This window comes from Lonchura striata, chromosome 30 (assembly GCF_046129695.1).
Source record: "Lonchura striata isolate bLonStr1 chromosome 30, bLonStr1.mat, whole genome shotgun sequence".
NCBI classification, from domain to species: Eukaryota; Metazoa; Chordata; class Aves; order Passeriformes; family Estrildidae; genus Lonchura; species Lonchura striata.
Genome location: NC_134632.1, coordinates 1,654,736 through 1,672,004, shown reverse-complemented (window position 1 = coordinate 1,672,004; position 17,269 = coordinate 1,654,736). Strand labels below are relative to the sequence as shown.

Genomic DNA, 17,269 nt, shown 5'->3' with positions numbered 1-17,269 from the left:
CAGCAGAGAACCTGATACCTTATTTTCAAGAACTGAAAAACAGTTCATGATTTCAAACCAGCCAAGGTTTACAAGGGGACATTGGCAAGACATCTCTTGCTTTGTTTACATGCCTGGATAAATATTTTACATGTCAAGCATAGTTATAACACTTTCTAAGAATATTCCATTACATTCTTTCTTCTATGACTAATAATTCTTCCACAAAAATATTTGGCTAGTGCAGCATTACAGCAAAATTAGCCAGGAACTGGAGACATATTTTGAGGGAGTAAAAAAAGGGAAATACCACAAAAAAAAAAAAAAATACAAAACTGAAAAAGCAGAGAAGATGCCTATTTCAACACACATAATGAGGTGTTTGTGCTGGTGGAAGGTGTCCATCTGGGTACTGGATAAGGTCACTCTTGAAAGGGTAAAGTTCTAAAATTGAAGTGTATTCCAGAACAGGCCTCTCTGGCTTGTTTTCACCTTGACAAGCAAGAACCCAGCAATATTCTAGGCAGCTGGTTTCATGGCTTTCTCAGAGATAACATGCAAAAGAAATTCCAGGAATTTAAAAAAATTATTTATTTCAAGGAAATGATCTTCAAAGCCTGTCCTTGTGAGGAATATTCACTCTCCTGCTGAATAATCCAAGAGAATCTCAAATTAATTAGCATATTTCGGCAGTAGAGCTTATGTGTGATTTTAATAAATCCTTAACAAGAAGACAGAATTTCCTGCAGAGCTTGCTAATTAAAGGGTCTATAAATGTCCCAAAAGCAGATCCCTCCAACCCAAGGATTTCAATTCAGTCCTGGCCAGAGGTGACCACACTGTGACATTTTAGAGCTCTTAACATGGCCTGCATGAAATGAGGTGGCTTTTGTCAGTCTGGCTGAAGACACAAGACATCAATCACCTCTTCCTGCTGAACCTGGAGCACCTCTCCCATAAGCAGAAGTCCCAGTAGGGGAACATCTCCAGCCCCGTGTGCCAGACACGTCCTGGGCAGCATGAGGGGCTGGAATGCTCCTTGTCAGGGCTCCAGCTGCTCCAGAAATAAAGCCTTTAAGGCTCACAGCTCTCAGTCTGGTTCACAGGAGGTTTTGTTTTGAGTTGTTATTTTTACTTCAGCTGTGACAGCCTTCTAATTAAAGACAGCACTAAGTGTCTGCAGAACACAGGGTGAGAGGCTGGAGAACACTCTATTTTTTGCACTAAGAATTATTTCATCTCTCAGAAATGCAATCATTCTATTCTCCAAGTGGTGAAGTGGCATTTCCCATAGCTGTTCATAACACCTTTAAAATGCTCTTGGAATGACTTAACAGCACAAAGTCAAGACACACAGAGGTGCCACAGCCATGGCGTATTAACCAATTTACTGAAAACAATTGATTTTCAAAACCAACTTTAAAAAAGAGAAGCCCATGATCTTGGCAAAGAACATTTTGTAATAGGGCCATTTGACAGACAGGACACCACATAGATATAGCACAGCACTAATGCACAAAGCTCTCCACAGCTTTGTAATTATCAATACACAAGCCCAGCTTCCCCCTTGCTCAGCCAGCACAAGGTAACAGAAATCATTAGACTGGTTTCACTTCAGTATCTTGTGCAGAGCATCCCTGCTGACCTAATCTAACCCAGTTGTTTATCACTCCTTGGGCCCGAGAGCAAAACTGCACGTGAACACAGCTCCTTGCATCAAAGAAACTCATTCTGGTCTTTCTGAGAGCCACCTTGTTCAGCCCTGTGAGGAGACTTCCACCCCAGAACAGCAGGAGCAGTGACAGAGCTGTCACAGTGCCTTTCCCACCCCACCCAGCACATCTCAGCACAGAATCACCCTGAGCCTGAGCTGGGACAGGGGCAGAGACGCTCCAGCCCCATTACTGGATGTGAAACAGGAGAGAATGCTGGGAATGAGAAAGCTCCTCTGCCACGTGCCAAGAAATGCTCATGGATCAATATCGTTCTCCATTAGAGCAGCATCCAAATCGATGCATTCGACCGTGCTCAAAGGGAGCTCTGAAATCAATGGGCAGCACAGCTGACTCCAGAGATCAGCAGCATTTAGAATAAAAGCTAAAACCTGCCTGTCCCAAGAGACTCAAACTAATTAGCTAATTTACACATGCTTAGGATGGATCCCAGCAAAGCCTGGATATGGGCAAAACCTTATGGTCTTTAGGTGCTTCATATTAAAGGTGAATCATTTCTCAAATATATCTGAATAATCTGATTTGCACATGACTGAATAATCTTATGATTTTTCATTTTTGTAAGGAAAGGAAAAAGAAAAATTAGATCCTATAGAAAAAAGGCTAGGTTGTGCTCATATATATGAAACTCCATGGATTTAAGAGATCAACTTTTAACTGCAAATCAAATCAAAACCTGAGATTTTAATAATCTCTATTTTTTTTTATTCCTTAGCTAGATTCCTTTCCCAGCACAGGCGGTAAAGTCTTTTTTTCCACAACCCCTATCAGTTTAAAGGCCTTTGCTATGTACATGTCCATCTCCTGAGGCTGTATCAGCCCCTGACACCTGACTAAGGGCTTCTCAGCAAGCATTAGACTACAGGGAAGTCTGCAAGTGCCTGCTGGAACATTTCCGTCAATGGATTAGGGAACTCATTCATAACCACCAACTGCCACAGCAGATAACATTCCAGACAGACGGAAGCTCTTCTGTGGGTAGAGATTATGTAACACCATGATTTTTAATCCACTTGCCCAGAGAAAGAAGAAATGAGCTCACTTTCACGGAGGTTAAACCTTCCTTATTCTATTTTTCTCCATTATTTGTGCCAGTCATGTTGAACTAGCAGATGATACTGAGCACATGAACTGAGGGACTCAGAAAATCCACTGTGCTCATCTCCAGTCCATCCAGAAACTCTGCTGCTGCTGCCATCACTTGTTCTCTTCCTCCTTTTCCAAACTCACATCTTTTGTGGACCTCTCACTCCAATTTATCCAAGTTACCAGAATAACCTGAGAATTGCAGTCATTCAGTTATAAAACAGGCACCACTTAGAAAAAAAAATAATGTGCATGGTTATTAAACTGAGCATATCGCTCAGGCTGGGGCAGATGCTTAATCCTGGCAGTTCACAGGACATCCAGTGGCATCACATGGACTCACAGGCTTATTTCAGGAAACGTGACTGTCCCAGCACAGCAAGCCACAGCGCTGGGCTCCAAGGCACTCACCTATGCTTTCTAGTCCAGGAATTACATTTATTGAAAACCCCTCTTTTATTAAACATGGCCTTGTTGTTGTTTACATCTTCCTCATCTGTTTTGCAAAGCTTCGTAGCCAAAACTTTGCATATGAACCACGTGGCAGAAGCAATCACTTACACACCACCTCTCACTGCTGTCACAAGGGTCACTTCTCCTGTTTTTATGGCTGCCGAGCTCTGCTTCCTTCTGAAAACTTCCTGATTCAATGGACTAAACTCTGACACCCAGCACAGGTCAGGGACATAGCACTGTTTTATGGGAGCTGCTTGGGAAATGCATTCATTCCCCAGTTCTTGGAAATGCTGCTGCCACTGAAAGCAGGACTGACTAATACACTCTAGACTATTTGTCCACAAATTGCAGAGTTAGATATGATACTGAGCTGTACTCTCATTTTTCTGTCTTTAGTCCATTTCCATCACCTCTTTTTTATTGGTTCTTTTGGCTACTTCTGTATTGAATCTCAGGCAGCTTTCTATTCTCGCAGTAAAAGCCGAGCAATTCTCAGGCACTCTCACAGTGGGATACATAACATTGTCACATTTTATAGTTCACAAGGGTATTTCTATATTTGTGTGTTCAGTAGCAAAACCAAAGCAATGGTTGCACATTCCTGCTCCCAGGAGCAATCCATGGATTAACACAATTTTTAATAGCTGCACAAAACACACTTGAGGTTGTTCTGAGGGCAACAAGAAAAAACCAATCACAAATTGCAGAAGGAATTATTGAATGTTGAGCTTCAGCAACTACAGCCCATGTTCAATGCTGCTTCCAAGACTAACACACATTGATTTTCCTTCTCAATTTTAGGCCTGTGCTTATGGTCCAGCTGCCCTTCAAAAGTCCTTAGTGCTCTTTTGTGCTCCAAAAAGTGGATCCAAAGCCCACAGGGGCCAGTGAAGTCTCTGCTGAGGCTGGAGGACACATTGTGAGTGCAAATCAGAACTGGAGCAAGACACAAGAGGAGAAATGGTTGTGAAAACAGATGGAATAACCCAGGGAAGGCAGGTCCCAGGACTTTAGCTACTTCAGCACCTGTAATTATTGCCCTGTAACACCCAAAACACATCCCCTCCCCACTACCTGGATTACAGCTTTCCTGCACTGTCATGGCTCAGAACAGGGAGGCTGTTCAGTGAACAATTAATGTGGCAAGGCCATCCAAAAGCCAGACACCCAAAATTGTACCAACCTTGGCAAAGATGGTCCAGCAGTGCTACCCAACTGTCATGTTGGAATGGGAGGGGATATTGGGATCAGAAACCTGAAATCAGAGTGGCTTTCATCAGCAGCCAGGCCAGGTCTCCAAAAGCCAGATACTGCAATCACACCGTTTCTAGAAAAATGTAAATGACACCAAATTGGTAATTTCTAAACTCTACATTAGCTCTAGTTATGCTATTTATTAATAAAGTGAAGAAAAAAATGCTGATAGCTCCCCATCTTTTTGCATTTTCCTCCACAGAAAAAGTGTTTATTGTGCTGCTTGTCTGGATGTAGGTTAAATTATCCAGTAATACTATAATCCCCTGGCTAAATTCACTTTTAATTAAGAAACTAATTTAAAAATCAGGAGATCTTTTAGACAGCTCAAGTGACCTTTATCAGCAGGCACCAACTCAGCACTTTTCCTGTAAAGAAAGAGCTCATTATCCACATACTCCTCTAGGATCGCCAAGCAGAATACAGAAGTTCCAGAGTCCATCCCAAGCTGAAGCTTTCAGAAGACTCACTTTGCATTTACTGGGCAGGATTTGACTTTCTAGGAGGAGGAAGAATTCTCAACAGTGGCTTTGGCAAGCACAGGCAGCAAGGAGAGCTCACAGGTGCTATTTCAGGAGTGCTGCAAGGCTCCTTCCCCCAGTTATTTGGCTGCTGAGTTGGACTTTCATTGTGCAGTGACTTTCCAAACAGACTCTGCAGCTCTGTGATGCAATTATTAATCCAGTCCCAGTGCCTGGCTGATGACCCTTGGTGATCACAGCTTTTGGCAAAGGGGGACAAAGGTGTTGTTAACTACAGCACTGGAGCCTTACAGCAAATTCATTACACAGGGTGAAATCTTATTTACTTATCTCTACATCCAAATGTTCTGCTTATGGCTTTTCAGGTGTTTAAGTAGAATTAATAGCAAGACTTTTAAACAATATTATACTTTGATTCTCCTGGGTGCACTATTACACAGTGAACTAAACACTTGGCTGTCTGTCATGGGTACGTGGAATGAGTTCAAGATGAGGTTGAGTGACAAACACATCCTGGCACGGCCCAAACTCAGGGCTGAAAGCATCAACTAATGAAATGAGATGATGATTCTTACTTCTTGTGACCTGTAAAGACAGACCGAGTCACCACACAAAAAATGTTACACTATCCTGAACAGAAAACTGCAAGCAAGTGGTTATGAAACCTCCTGGATTCTGAGAAGGCAGGACTGAGCATGCCAGAACATGAAGGTATTTCAAAGAGACTGAGGTAAGATCAGATTTATGATCAAATCAGATGAAGTAAGAGAGTTTCTCAAGCCTGATGATTAAAAATACTTTGGGGACGCATATATTGATTACTGGTGTGCAGAGCTCAGGTAAGGAACACTCTAGAGCACAGGAAAACAAAGGGTAACTTAGAGTGATTTTATATTGGACACATCCAACAACTCTAGATGGATCTTAGACAATACATTTCTGTTAGCACAACCAGTGATGAGGCTTCTGGAATTACTATCTTATCTGCCACTCCAAGAACTGTCTCAAAACCTTTCCAGAAAATTAACAACCCCAAGAAAACCCCAAATCTATTTTCTCTGTCTGCAGGTACATGCACATTACATCCAACAGCTCAAATGACTTCTGCTACTTGGTTCTCACCACTGTTAAGAAGGATAGAAATAACCAGTTTGCTTCTTTCATCTACAACTCCTTCCAGCTGCCCCTGCAGCTTGACTGAGCTCACTGAGCTCCACTCACTTATACAGAATAAATACAAAACAGAAAGCTCCCCCAAAATAAAATGATGTAATGAACTCCTACCATAAAGATCATTCCTTTCAAGCCCAAATCAAACACAACACTCATCCCCTTTAATTCTGGCAGCACAGGACAGCATCAAAAGATATCAAAAAGCATTTTACGTGCTGCAAATTAGCCTGTCATGAAACAAACACCAACAAATCAGCACATGCCTATTTTCATGACAGCAGAACTTACTTTTATCTGTCCTTAATTGCTTTAAGATAAGGTAAAGTAAGTCTAGACATGGGATTCTGCACAGGCTTCCCCTGGTTTACATAAGCTGCTGCATTTCAGCCCTAAGATCAGAACATGGATGTTATTATGGAAAATAAAGACAACCGTTGTACAGGCTGCTTTGCAGAAGAGCATTTGTTAGTGATGTAAATACAGAGTTATGCTATAAACAGTGTATTTATTTTAGCAAAAGGTGACTGCTTCCCTAAACAGAATAATAATAAAGGCACATGGAAATCCAGTCTGGAAAATAATAAGTCTCACAAGCAGCTGTGCCTACACACTAACCCACAGCTCCTGACCCAAACAATTCAATGTTTTGATGCTCAGCTCACTGAAAACACTTCTGAGAACTGAGCACTGAGGTATTTATAACCCTCACAGCCAGGTGACTGTGAGCAGTGCAGCCTCTCAGGCCCCGCACAGGGTAAACAAGGACACACCTGAACAGGGAAAGCTCAGGGATCCCGTTGATTCCCAGACACAACTTCCTTCCAAGGAGCTGTGTGTGACTGCTGCCAACGCCAGCAGCAAGGACTGGGACTGACGTGAGGATAAGGCTCTCACAGGGAGCACAGGTGAACTTTCTGCCTTAAAGCCATCACCTACAGCTACAACACGATTTGGGTTGCAGCAACCCTAAACACTCTCCCTACAGAGATTCTCAATCTCCCAGGTTTACAGAATCCCAGAATTGTTTGAGTGGGAAGAGATCTTAAAGCTCATCCTGTTCCAGCCCCTTCCATGGCAGGGACACCTTCCACTAGCCCAGGTTGTTCCAAGCCCCATCCAGCCTGGCCTTGGACACTTCCAGGGATCCAGGGGCAGCCACAGTTTCTCTGGGCACCTGTGCCAGCACCTCCCCACCCTCACAGGGAGGAATTTTTTCCCAATATCCCATCTAAATCTACTGTCAGGGTGAAGCCCTTCCCCCTTGTCCTGTTACTCCAGGCCCTTTTAAACAGTTTTTCTCCATCTTTCTGCAGGCTCTCTTCAGCTTCCTGGACGGCCACAATACAGTCACCCCAAACATTCTCTTTTCCAGCCTGAACAATCCCAAGTCTCAGCCTTTCCTCACAGCAGAGCTGCTCCAACCCTTTGATCTTCTCAGTGGCCTCCTCCAACAGCTTCATGTCCTGCCTGTGCTGGACCCCAGGGCTGGAGGCAGCTCTGCAGGTGGGGTCTCACCTGAGCAGGGCAGAGGGGGAGAATCCCCCCTCCAATGCTGCCCACACTGGGGGATCAGCCCAGGGCTCTGGGGGTTCTGGGTCCAACACATGTGACCAGTCCATGCCATTTGGGAATGTCCAAGCAACTCTTGCCCAAATCCTTCTACCAGAGCTGTTCTCCAGCTCTTCATTCCCAGCCCGGATTGATACTGGAGGTTGACCTGACCCTGAGGCAGCACCTGGACCTTGGTCCTATTAAACCTCATACCCAAGACTGCATTATTATCATCCCTGCCCTGAAGGGCCTCAGATCACTGAGATGGCAGAACAGAGACAGGAAGGATCACAGCTGACACAAAAATGTGCCTATGAGCAGAGGTGGGCTGAGGTCTCACCCATTTAGGGGAAAACTCCTTAGAAATTCCTGCTCCTTTCAAAGCACAGTGGGGCCAGAAAGGAAGGAGGAAAGGAAGCTCAAGCCTAAAAACATGTTTAAGACTAACACTGCGTCAGCCTACAGCCCCACAACACGTGTAGGAGGGTGGTGTGTGACCAAGCAGCACCCCAAGGGGAGACTGGTTCCATTCTGGGGGTGGTGGGCACAGCACAGGGCACTGGGCACAGTCCCAGCCTCACACACAGCCCAGGAACACGGCAGAGACACGAGGCAGGGACACGAGGCAGCCGTGCTAACCTAGGGATAACAGTCCCAGCCCCCCAGCAAACAGAGTGTAGGAGACACTCCAAAGACCCCCTTGGCAAGCAAACACTACAAAGGTGGCAGCATCCCCACTCCCACAGATGGCCCCATCAGCTCACACAAGGTGCTGCCCCCAAACACCCTCAGAGCAGCCCCCAAAGCTCCCCAGCCTCTCCAAAGCACATTCACAACGACAGAGTCTGCTGTGACCCCCACACAGCCCCACAGCCCACTCCAGCACATCCTGTGTGACCCCCAAACACCCTCTCAGCCCCACAGCCCACTCCAGCACATCCTGTGTGACCCCCAAACACTCCCTCAGCCCCACAGCCCACTCCAGCACATCCTGTGTGACCCCCAAACACCCTCTCAGCCCCACAGCCCACTCCAACACATCCTGTGTGACCCCCAAACACTCCCTCAACCCCACAACCCACTCCAGCACATCCTGTGTGACGCCCAAACACTCCCTCAGCCCCACAGCCCACTCCAACACATCCCGTGTGACCCCCAAACACCCTCTCAGCCCCACAGCCCACTCCAGTACATCCTGTGTGACCCCCAAACACTCCCTCAACCCCACAACCCACTCCAGCACATCCTGTGTGACGCCCAAACACTCCCTCAGCCCCACAGCCCACTCCAACACATCCTGTGTGACCCCCAAACACTCCCTCAACCCCACAGCCCACTCCAGCACATCCTGTGTGACCCCCAAACACTCCCTCAGCCCCACAGCCCACTCCAGCACATCCTGTGTGACCCCCAGACACCCCCTCAGCCCCACAGCCCACTCCAGCACATCCTGTGTGACCCCCAGACACCCCCTCAGCCCCACAACCCCTTTGACGGCCAGACCCCCCCCAGCCCCCTCATCCATGTCCCCCGACACTCTTCCATGTCCCCTGTGATCCCCAGATACCCCCCAACCCCCTCCAAAGCCCACTCACAACAACGGAGCCCCCGTGACCCCCAGAGAGCCCCTCAGCCCCCACTCCCACCTTTCCTGTGCCCCCCAGGCCTCTCTCTGCCCCGCACTCTCCTCTATGCCCGCTGGGCCAGGTAAACCCCCCCCCCCCAACCCCCTTTTCCGGACACAGAGCGCGCTGCGGGCGCCGCCAGGCCCGTAACCGCCCTCAAAGCACCGAGAGCACGGAGAAGGCCCCCCGAAGGCCAGAGGAGAGCGGGAAGGGGTCCCCAAAGCCCCGCAGGGCCCGCGGCCGCCCCCCGGCCGCCCAGGCCGCACTCACCGCGTCCCCGCCGCGGCCGCTCCCTCAGGCGGGCGGTGGGCGGGGCCCCGCCTCTGAGCCCCGCCCGCCGCCCACGCCGCCACGCGATTGGGCCAGCTCCGTGATTGGCGTCCACAATTGGCCAATGGGAACCGAGAGAGCGTGAGGGGGCGGGGCGCGAAGGGTCCGTGCCCGCGGGGGGCGGAGCCCGCCCAGCCCGCCCAGCCCGGCCCGGCCCAGCCCGGCCCAGTCCCCTCCCACAGCCCCTTTTTGTCCCTAAAAGCGCCTCCCAGTCCCATCCACTCCTCTCCCCTCCATCCCAGTCCCCTCCCAGTCCATCCTCCTATAGCTCAGTTTATGCCGGTGCCTCCCAGTGGTTCCCAGAGCCCTTCTAGTGCCCCGCTTGTTCCTAAAAGTACTCGTCTTGTACCTCCCAGTCTATCCCAGTGCTTTAACGGTCCACTCCCAGCACCCTTTTTGTCTATTAAAGTGTCCCATAGTCCTTCCCACTCCTGTCCAATCCCTCCCAAATCTCATTCAATCCCTTCCATGTCTATTCCAGTCACTCCCAGCTCATCCCAGTCTATCCCAGTGCCTTCCAAATCTATCCCAGTCACTCCCAGCTCATCTCAGTCTATCCCAGTGCTTTCCAAATCTATCCCAGTCACTCCCAGTCTACCCCAGTGCCTTCCAAATCTACTCCAGTCACTCCCAGCTCATCTCAGTCTATCCCAGTGCTTTCCAAATCTATTCCAGTCACTTCCAGTCCATCCCAGTCTAGCCCATTACCCACCCCAGTCACTCCCAGTCCCCTCCCAGTGCCCCCTTTTTCCTAAAAGAGAACCTTTTTCCCTCCCAGTCCCTTCAAAGCCCATCCCAGCCCCTCCCAGTTCCCCGTAGAAGCCCACAGCGTGTCTGTCCACACATCCCAGGGTGTGCGTGGGGCAGGTGGGCTCCGTCCAGGTGTGCTCCCACCTCCCGTTGCTCCGGGACCGGTGCGCAGCTTTCCCCCTTTCCCCCTTTCCCCCGGCCCCAGCCGCGCCTGGCGGAGAGAAAGGACGAGCCCCGGTGCTGGAGCTGCGCCCGGCGCGTCCCGGGATCGTTTCGTCCTCCGCCCGCGGGGCTCCGGGAGCATCGCGGTGCTGTGCCGGTACCGGCGGAGCGGGGCGAGCCGCGGGGCTCCGGGAGCATCGCGGTGCTGTGCCGGAGCATCGCGGTGCTGTGCCGGTACCGGCGGAGGGGGGCGAGCCGCGGAGCTCCGGGAGCTGGAGCATCGCGGTGCTGTGCCGGTACCGGCGGAGCGGGACGAGCCCCAGGGCCCCGGGAGCATCGCGGTGCGGTGCCGGTACCGGCGGAGCGGGGCGAGCCCCGGGGCTCCGGGAGCATCGCGGTGCTGTGCCGGAGCATCGCGGTGCTGTGCCGGTACCGGCGGAGCGGAGCGAGCCGCGGGGCTCCGGGAGCATCGCGGTGCTACCCCGGTACCCCTCTCCGCCGCGGGGTCAGGGGAGCTGGAGCATCGCGGTGCTGTGCCGGAGCATCGCGGTGCTGTGCCGGTACCGGCGGAGCGGGACGAGCCGCGGGGTCACGGCCCCGGCGGGGGCGGGGGGAGCAGGACCCGGCCCCGGGCGCTGTCCCGGCGCTCTCTCCGGCTGCCCGGGCCCCCGGCTCGTTTCGATTTCGTTTTTCGCCAGGATCGCGCCCGCGGAGCGCTCCCGACACCGCGGCGGCGCCGGGCTGCGCTCGCACCGGGCCGGCGAGCGGCCGCCCACGGCCACCGGCCATGCAGGTAGGAGCCCGGGCCGGGCCCTTGTCCCCCCTCCTGCCCGTCCCCTCTCGGGATTTCTCCTCCTCAGTTCGGGCTGGAAGTTCCTGCCCTGGGGGTGACCCCTACCCCCCTCCAAACGGCCTCACAAAGCCCGCAGCAGCCGCGAGCCTCTGTTCCCCCATTCGGTCCTGAGCAAAAAGCTGCCCTCATACATCTGGGGCTCCCTTTTCACCCTACTTTTTCTCACTTTCCCACTCAAACACCACCAAGGACAGTATTTCCCCTTGAAGAAAAGAAAAGCCATCTCAGAAAAGTCTGAAAGTAGCTAAGCAGGGATAAAAGCAAGAACATAAAATTAGTATAACATAAAAATTCCGAATGTATCTCAAGGCCTAGAAATCTTTGGGAACAAGAAAAATACAATTTTTTTCCTGGTCTTACTGTAATCTCTTTTGTAAGAGAGTCACATCGTTGGGAGAAAATTAAAGTAACTTTTAGAGAGTTCTAGACAAAATACACTGCTAATTTCTTTCACTTTTATTTTCCCCATAAGCTTATTGCTTAGAGTGAATCTGAAAGATAGTTTGCATTGCTGCCAAGCCTGCTCAGAGTTTATTCTGGAGTCTCACTGTTCTCCTCATGCAGTGTCATGTAGCTGCCTGCTTTTTCAGTCCAACCCGGTGACCACCAAATTGTCCTTCTGCTGAAGAAACCCCCTTGCCAGCCTGATGCCTTCATCCTGCTGTAACTCCAAGGGAAGCATTTTTCCCTGGACTGATGCACTGTATTGCTCCTGTCTCCTGTTCTGATTTTGGGAGCTTCAGCTTTGCACTTAAGAGGTGTCCAGCTCCCATCTCCTCACCCCTCATTTTCAGAAGGCTCAGCTCTTCTGCCCACACACACATTCAAGGGGTGGCTGCTCTAAATCACCTGCAAAAGCCTGCCTGAACCTGAAGTGCTCAGATTTGGTAACTGCTTCAGAAAATACCATTTGACAGCAAAATTGTTAATTTTCTGGTGAGTGAAGCTGAGAAATTGCTGGGATTCACATTAATAGGTTTTTAAGGGGAAACATTATCTGCTTGGCTGCCAGTAATATTTCAAGATCTAGATGTGGCTGGAAGCAGGATCTGAGCTCCCTTCTGGCTCACATGCCCTGGCTGAAGGGGAAAAATAATTATTGAGGGGCCAGAGCTCCATGGAGAGTGCGCAAGAGGAGCTTGCTTCCCCCTAAACCATGGGATAGCCATTTCCACTTATGCCCAAATGATCACTGGGCATGATACTTATATTTACAAGGGTGTTATCTCTAATTAACCAATAGGATAAAGAGAATTAAAGACCAATCAAGTCCAACTTTATCATAGCTATCTATAAAAGAATATATAATATCTAATAAAATTTACATTTACCTTCTAAAAACCTAAGGGTTTATGTCACTTCATTCATGCGTCCTTAATACAAAAACAACACACATCACAGCACACCACACTGCTATGAGAAATTCCCAGTTAGGAAATACTGGGGCAGGTGGAGGCATCTCCAAAGAAGAGGCAGGACCAGAATTTTCCCCCACTGATGCATCTGATCTCTTCCCCAGGGCAAAGTGGCCATCAGCTCTTCCAGCCCCGTGGTGGCAGTGTCCTCAGCACCCCCAGCCCAGGCCAGACCCTCACCCATCAGCACTGGGCACATCTTCAGGCTTCCAGGGAGGCTGAGTGAGTAGAGGTTAAGCAATTCAGTGTTGCTCAAAAAAGAGTTCCCATGGGGTGGGACAGGGTGGGTACAGCCATGGTGTCCCCCCAAGGGACCATTCCCTGCTGGCAAGGGGGACACGGCTTTGTCAGGGTTCATTTTCTCTCTTTGTGGTGTTTTTGACTCGTGAGAGCTTAATATAGAGGGAAAGTTTGGCGATGGACAAGAAGCTCTGCCCTGCCACTCAGCAGGTTCGAGAGCAGAGTTGTTTGAGAGGCTGCTCCTGGTTTCAGGGATCCAGCCCTCGCTGTGGAGCAAGGATGATGTGATCCACTGGCTGCGGTGGGCTGAGAAGGAATATTCCCTGCGGCCCTCTGACGAGAGCAAGTTTGAAATGAACGGCAAAGCCTTGTGCATCCTCACCAAGGATGACTTCAGACACCGAGCTCCCAGCTCAGGTTAGAGCCAGGGGTTTGTGAGCATCAATCCAGCACAAGGTGTGCTCTGCTGGGAGGGCTCGACGGCTCCCAGCAGCCTGGGTTTTGTGCTGGAGATGAGGACAGCTCTTCCTTTCTCTGAACTGCAAATACTTTGGGATGGGGAATAACCCCTGTGGGAATGCAGAACTTCCCTCTGGCTGCCCTGGCAGGTGTGGGACCCTGGCAGGGGTCAGGAACCCCCCTGGACAGAGCCCCCAGAGACACTGGGTGTGATCTCTGGCCATGGAAAAGAATTTTCAATCTTACAGCATGAATTACCAGCTCTGAGTGTTTGATATAAGTAATAATTAAGTGTGGCACAGGTGCAAAAGTAAAATTTTAGGATTCTAGATGAGGGGTCCAAAGGGGACAAGATGGAGGAAATTGGGTGTGCCTTGTCCTTTTTCTCCTTCTTCATGCCCTCCATGTCTCACTGTGGTGTTGGCATTTTTCTGTTGGTCCAGGCTGGGGACACACTGTCCAACGTAGGTGACAGATATTGGCACGTTCTTGTAAATCCAGCCCAGGGAGTTTCTGGTATTTAATGTTTGTCACATCCCACTGAGGGCAGAGCCCCACACGCTGCCCTGCAGGACAGAGCTGGGCAGGGCAGCAGAACATGTGAGAGATCAACAGAATAAACAACCTGGAAACCAGCACAGACCAGGGCTTACAGAGACTTTCTACAATCTCAGAATCATCAATACCACAGATTCTGACCAAGCCCGTACTGTGTAGTTCAGGATCTCAGCAGCACTACCTGAGAGGGATCATTATCCAAAGTCATCTGAGTAGTTTCCTTCCCTGCAGGGGATGTGCTTTATGAAATACTCCAGTTCATTAAAACGCAGAGAAGAGCTCTGGTGTGCAGCCCCTTGCTGAGCTCACCCTTCAGGAAACCCAGGAGCACAGAGGAAGGTATGATGGGAGAAAAATATCCTGGGAGAATGGCAGTGTCCAGCAGGCAGAACTGCCTGCTTGCACACACCTGGGGCTTGCAGCTCAGCCTGCTGAAACCATCCCACACCACCTGAGAGTGGCAACCAAGCTCAGCAAAGTCCAGGTCACCTGGGAAGTTTGTAGTGATGCAGCAGGTCAGAACCAGTGCTGTGGGGGTCTCTGGCAAAGGCTGTGACTTCCCTAAGAAGTCTGCCTGCACATTAAGATTTGGATCAGGGGCGGTCAAAGCCATGCAGAGGCAGAGCCCTGCTGGAGACCAGTCCTGCAACATAGCTGGGAAAGGGCTGAGGAGCTGGGGCTGAGCTTACACAGAGCTTCTGGGTCAGTGGGTGGGGTGGGGAGAGGGCCCGGTGAGGTTGGTGGGGGCCCGTGAGGCTTCTTCGTGCCCTTGGGGGACCCAGGTAGGAGTTAGGGTGGGGCTGGATTGGTGTCAGAGGTTGGATATGTGTGGAGGTGGATCTGTGAGTACTTTCCTGGGCTCTTCTACTGGTTCATGTGCAAGGTATTAACATATTAAGTCCCCACAACAATTTACCAAGGGGTGCCTGGGCTCTGGGGCATTTTCCTAGGCCAGTTTTTCTTCTGCATCTGACCCTTACCCTACCTGGTATCTCCTCTAACCCCCCTGGACTTTTTGCTGCTCCAGCTGTAGGAAAACCCCAGGTTTTCTTCAGCACCCTCCTCCTCTGCTGGGCTGGTCCCAGGCTGATATCCACCCCAGGCTGTCCCTGCCCTCCTCTTTCATGGCTTTGCAAGGTCTGGGACCCTAATGAACCACAGGCTGCTTATTAGGGTGGTTTTTTTGCAGGTGCAGATTGCAGTGCTGAGGCTGCCCCAGTTGTTTCTTCGTGGCTGGGCTGTGCAGAGCAGCCCCTGTTCCACAGCCACACGCAGCCACTGAACCTCTCCCACCACAGCTCAGGGAGTAGCTGCAGGCCAGGTGCCATCTGCTCTTTTCCTGCTACCCTGTCGGCCCCAGTGGATGGGAAAATTGCAGGTAATTATGAATTTATAGCCTTGTTCCTTGGGGAAATGAGATGGTGCTTTGTCCTGTCTGCCCATCTGTCTCCCTTCCCCTCACTCCATGCTTTTCCACCTCAGTTTCCCCGCCTGAAAAATTATAATTGCTCTGAGATCTCGCAGTAAAAGCGCCGTGCCTGAGCTCTGGCTGATTCTCATATTCATTATTGCTGCTCAATGTGCAGTCCTGCTGCCTGGCCAGCCTGGCTGGAGCACAGGGGCAGCTCAGTGAGCAGCATTTCCCCTGCTCAGACTGCAGGCTGCTGTGGGAATACGTGTACCAGCTGCTGGCCGACCCCCGCTACGAGCCCTACATCAGGTGGGAGGACAGGGAGGCCAAGGTCTTCCGCGTCGTCAACCCCAACGGGCTTGCCCAGCTCTGGGGCAACCACAAGGTGAATGCAACTGAGGGGGAATTTGTCATCCCTGAGAAGGAATTTGTCATCCCTGCATGTCCCTTTCATGAGCTGTTCCCTAGAGCTGATGGCCCAGGGGTTGGGGAGGGGGACACGGGGTTAGTGGGAGATGCCAGCCTGGTGGTTCAAGTGGGACTTTCTCATCCCTTGGAAAGCAAACCCATGAAGCCAGTCTGGGTTAGGGAGCCACACTGCAGACCCACAATGCCCCAAACATCCTCAGGTGTCCCATGTGTGGCCCTGCTGCACACAGACCCAGAGCTAGCGTTGTTGCTCACTTTTGCTCAACACCCCACAATCCTTTTCTCCTTCCAGAACCGGATGAACATGACCTATGAGAAGATGTCACGAGCGCTCAGACACTACTACAAACTCAACATCATCAAAAAGGAGCCAGGGCAGAAGCTGTTGTTCAGGTGAGATGAAGCAGAACAGAAAAATGAGCTGCCTGGGACGGCATAGATGGGGCATGGAAAGGTGATGAGCTCCAGAGGCTGGCAGCTGCTTCATCCAGCAACATCCTGCCCTGCACATTCCCCAGTGGGTTTGTGCCCAGGCTCTGTGCTGTGCCAGCTGGGAGCTCAGCACTTCCTGGGATCCTCAGCAAAGCCCAAGGATGGCAAATCCCCTCTGAGCTCCAGAGCTCAGGTGATCACAGACTCATGGAAGGGTTTGTGTTGGAAGGGACCTTAAAGCTCATCTCATTCCACCCCCTGCCATGGGCAGGGACACCTTCTACTCTCCCAGGTTGCTCCAAACCCCATTGAGCCTGGCCTTGCTGAGGGCATGAGCTCCAGCATTTGCATCTATGCAAATGCAAAGGCTCCCCTTTGTTTTGGGGCTGGGTTTGGACATGCCCTTAAAGTCATCACAAAAATGTATTTCAGGTTTTTGAAGACTCCGGGGGAGGTTGTCCATGAGAAATCCAGCAAACTGGAGCAGCTGGAGAATGAGGACCATGAGGATTTGAAGGAAGAGCCAGTGGAGGTTTCACCATAGTAAATCTTTGGAGGCTTCAGTGCACACAGGGACACTTGTGCTTTGCTGGGCAGTGCTGGTGTCTCCTGCCTCTCTTGGACAGAAGGCCACAGAGCTGGCCTGGATTTCAAAGCCTGCTGTGAGCCAAAGCTGGGACATCTCTGGGGCTTCATTAGCAAAACACACCCAGAAGCTCTCCCCCAGCCCCAAATGCACAGGGGGATGTGTGGGCTGGTCTTCTGCCGGTTCTTCTCGTGCCCTTCAGGAGGTAACGTAATCATTTTGCTTTGAAATGTTGATGCTTGTCTTTAAGGTCCAAACCTGTGGAAAAGATCCCTCTGTTCTTGCAGGGAGATGAGCAGAGCAGA

At 50.6% G+C, this 17,269-nt stretch overlaps 1 protein-coding gene and 1 long non-coding RNA gene across 2 annotated transcripts; one reads left to right on the top strand and one right to left on the bottom strand.

Annotated features, from left to right (window-relative positions):
• Positions 1–3,875: 3,875 nt before the first annotated feature.
• LOC144247679 (uncharacterized) lies at positions 3,876–9,668 on the bottom strand. Its single transcript, XR_013341265.1, has 3 exons — positions 9,610–9,668; positions 4,438–4,581; positions 3,876–4,190 (listed from the first exon to the last, which is right to left on the bottom strand). It is a non-coding gene; the product is annotated as an uncharacterized LOC144247679 (long non-coding RNA).
• A 65-nt stretch (positions 9,669–9,733) lies between these two features.
• On the top strand, positions 9,734–16,922 carry ETV7 (ETS variant transcription factor 7). Its single transcript, XM_077789015.1, has 12 exons — positions 9,734–9,750; positions 10,521–10,536; positions 10,625–11,010; positions 11,280–11,374; positions 11,999–12,033; positions 12,954–13,071; positions 13,342–13,506; positions 14,338–14,445; positions 15,296–15,484; positions 15,760–15,902; positions 16,239–16,339; positions 16,811–16,922. The coding sequence occupies exons 1-12, from the start codon at positions 9,734–9,736 to the stop codon at positions 16,920–16,922; spliced, it is 1,485 nt and encodes a 494-aa protein (XP_077645141.1).
• Positions 16,923–17,269: the final 347 nt, after the last annotated feature.

What these genes read in the sequence shown, in the direction of transcription:
- ETV7 (XM_077789015.1), top strand. An exon ending in CACGGCCACCGGCCATGCAG is followed by an intron (nt 11,375 to 11,998) that starts GTAGGAGCCCGG and finishes CTCCTCATGCAG; the next exon opens with TGTCATGTAGCTGCCTGCTT. An exon ending in ACACCGAGCTCCCAGCTCAG is followed by an intron (nt 13,507 to 14,337) that starts GTTAGAGCCAGG and finishes CCTTCCCTGCAG; the next exon opens with GGGATGTGCTTTATGAAATA.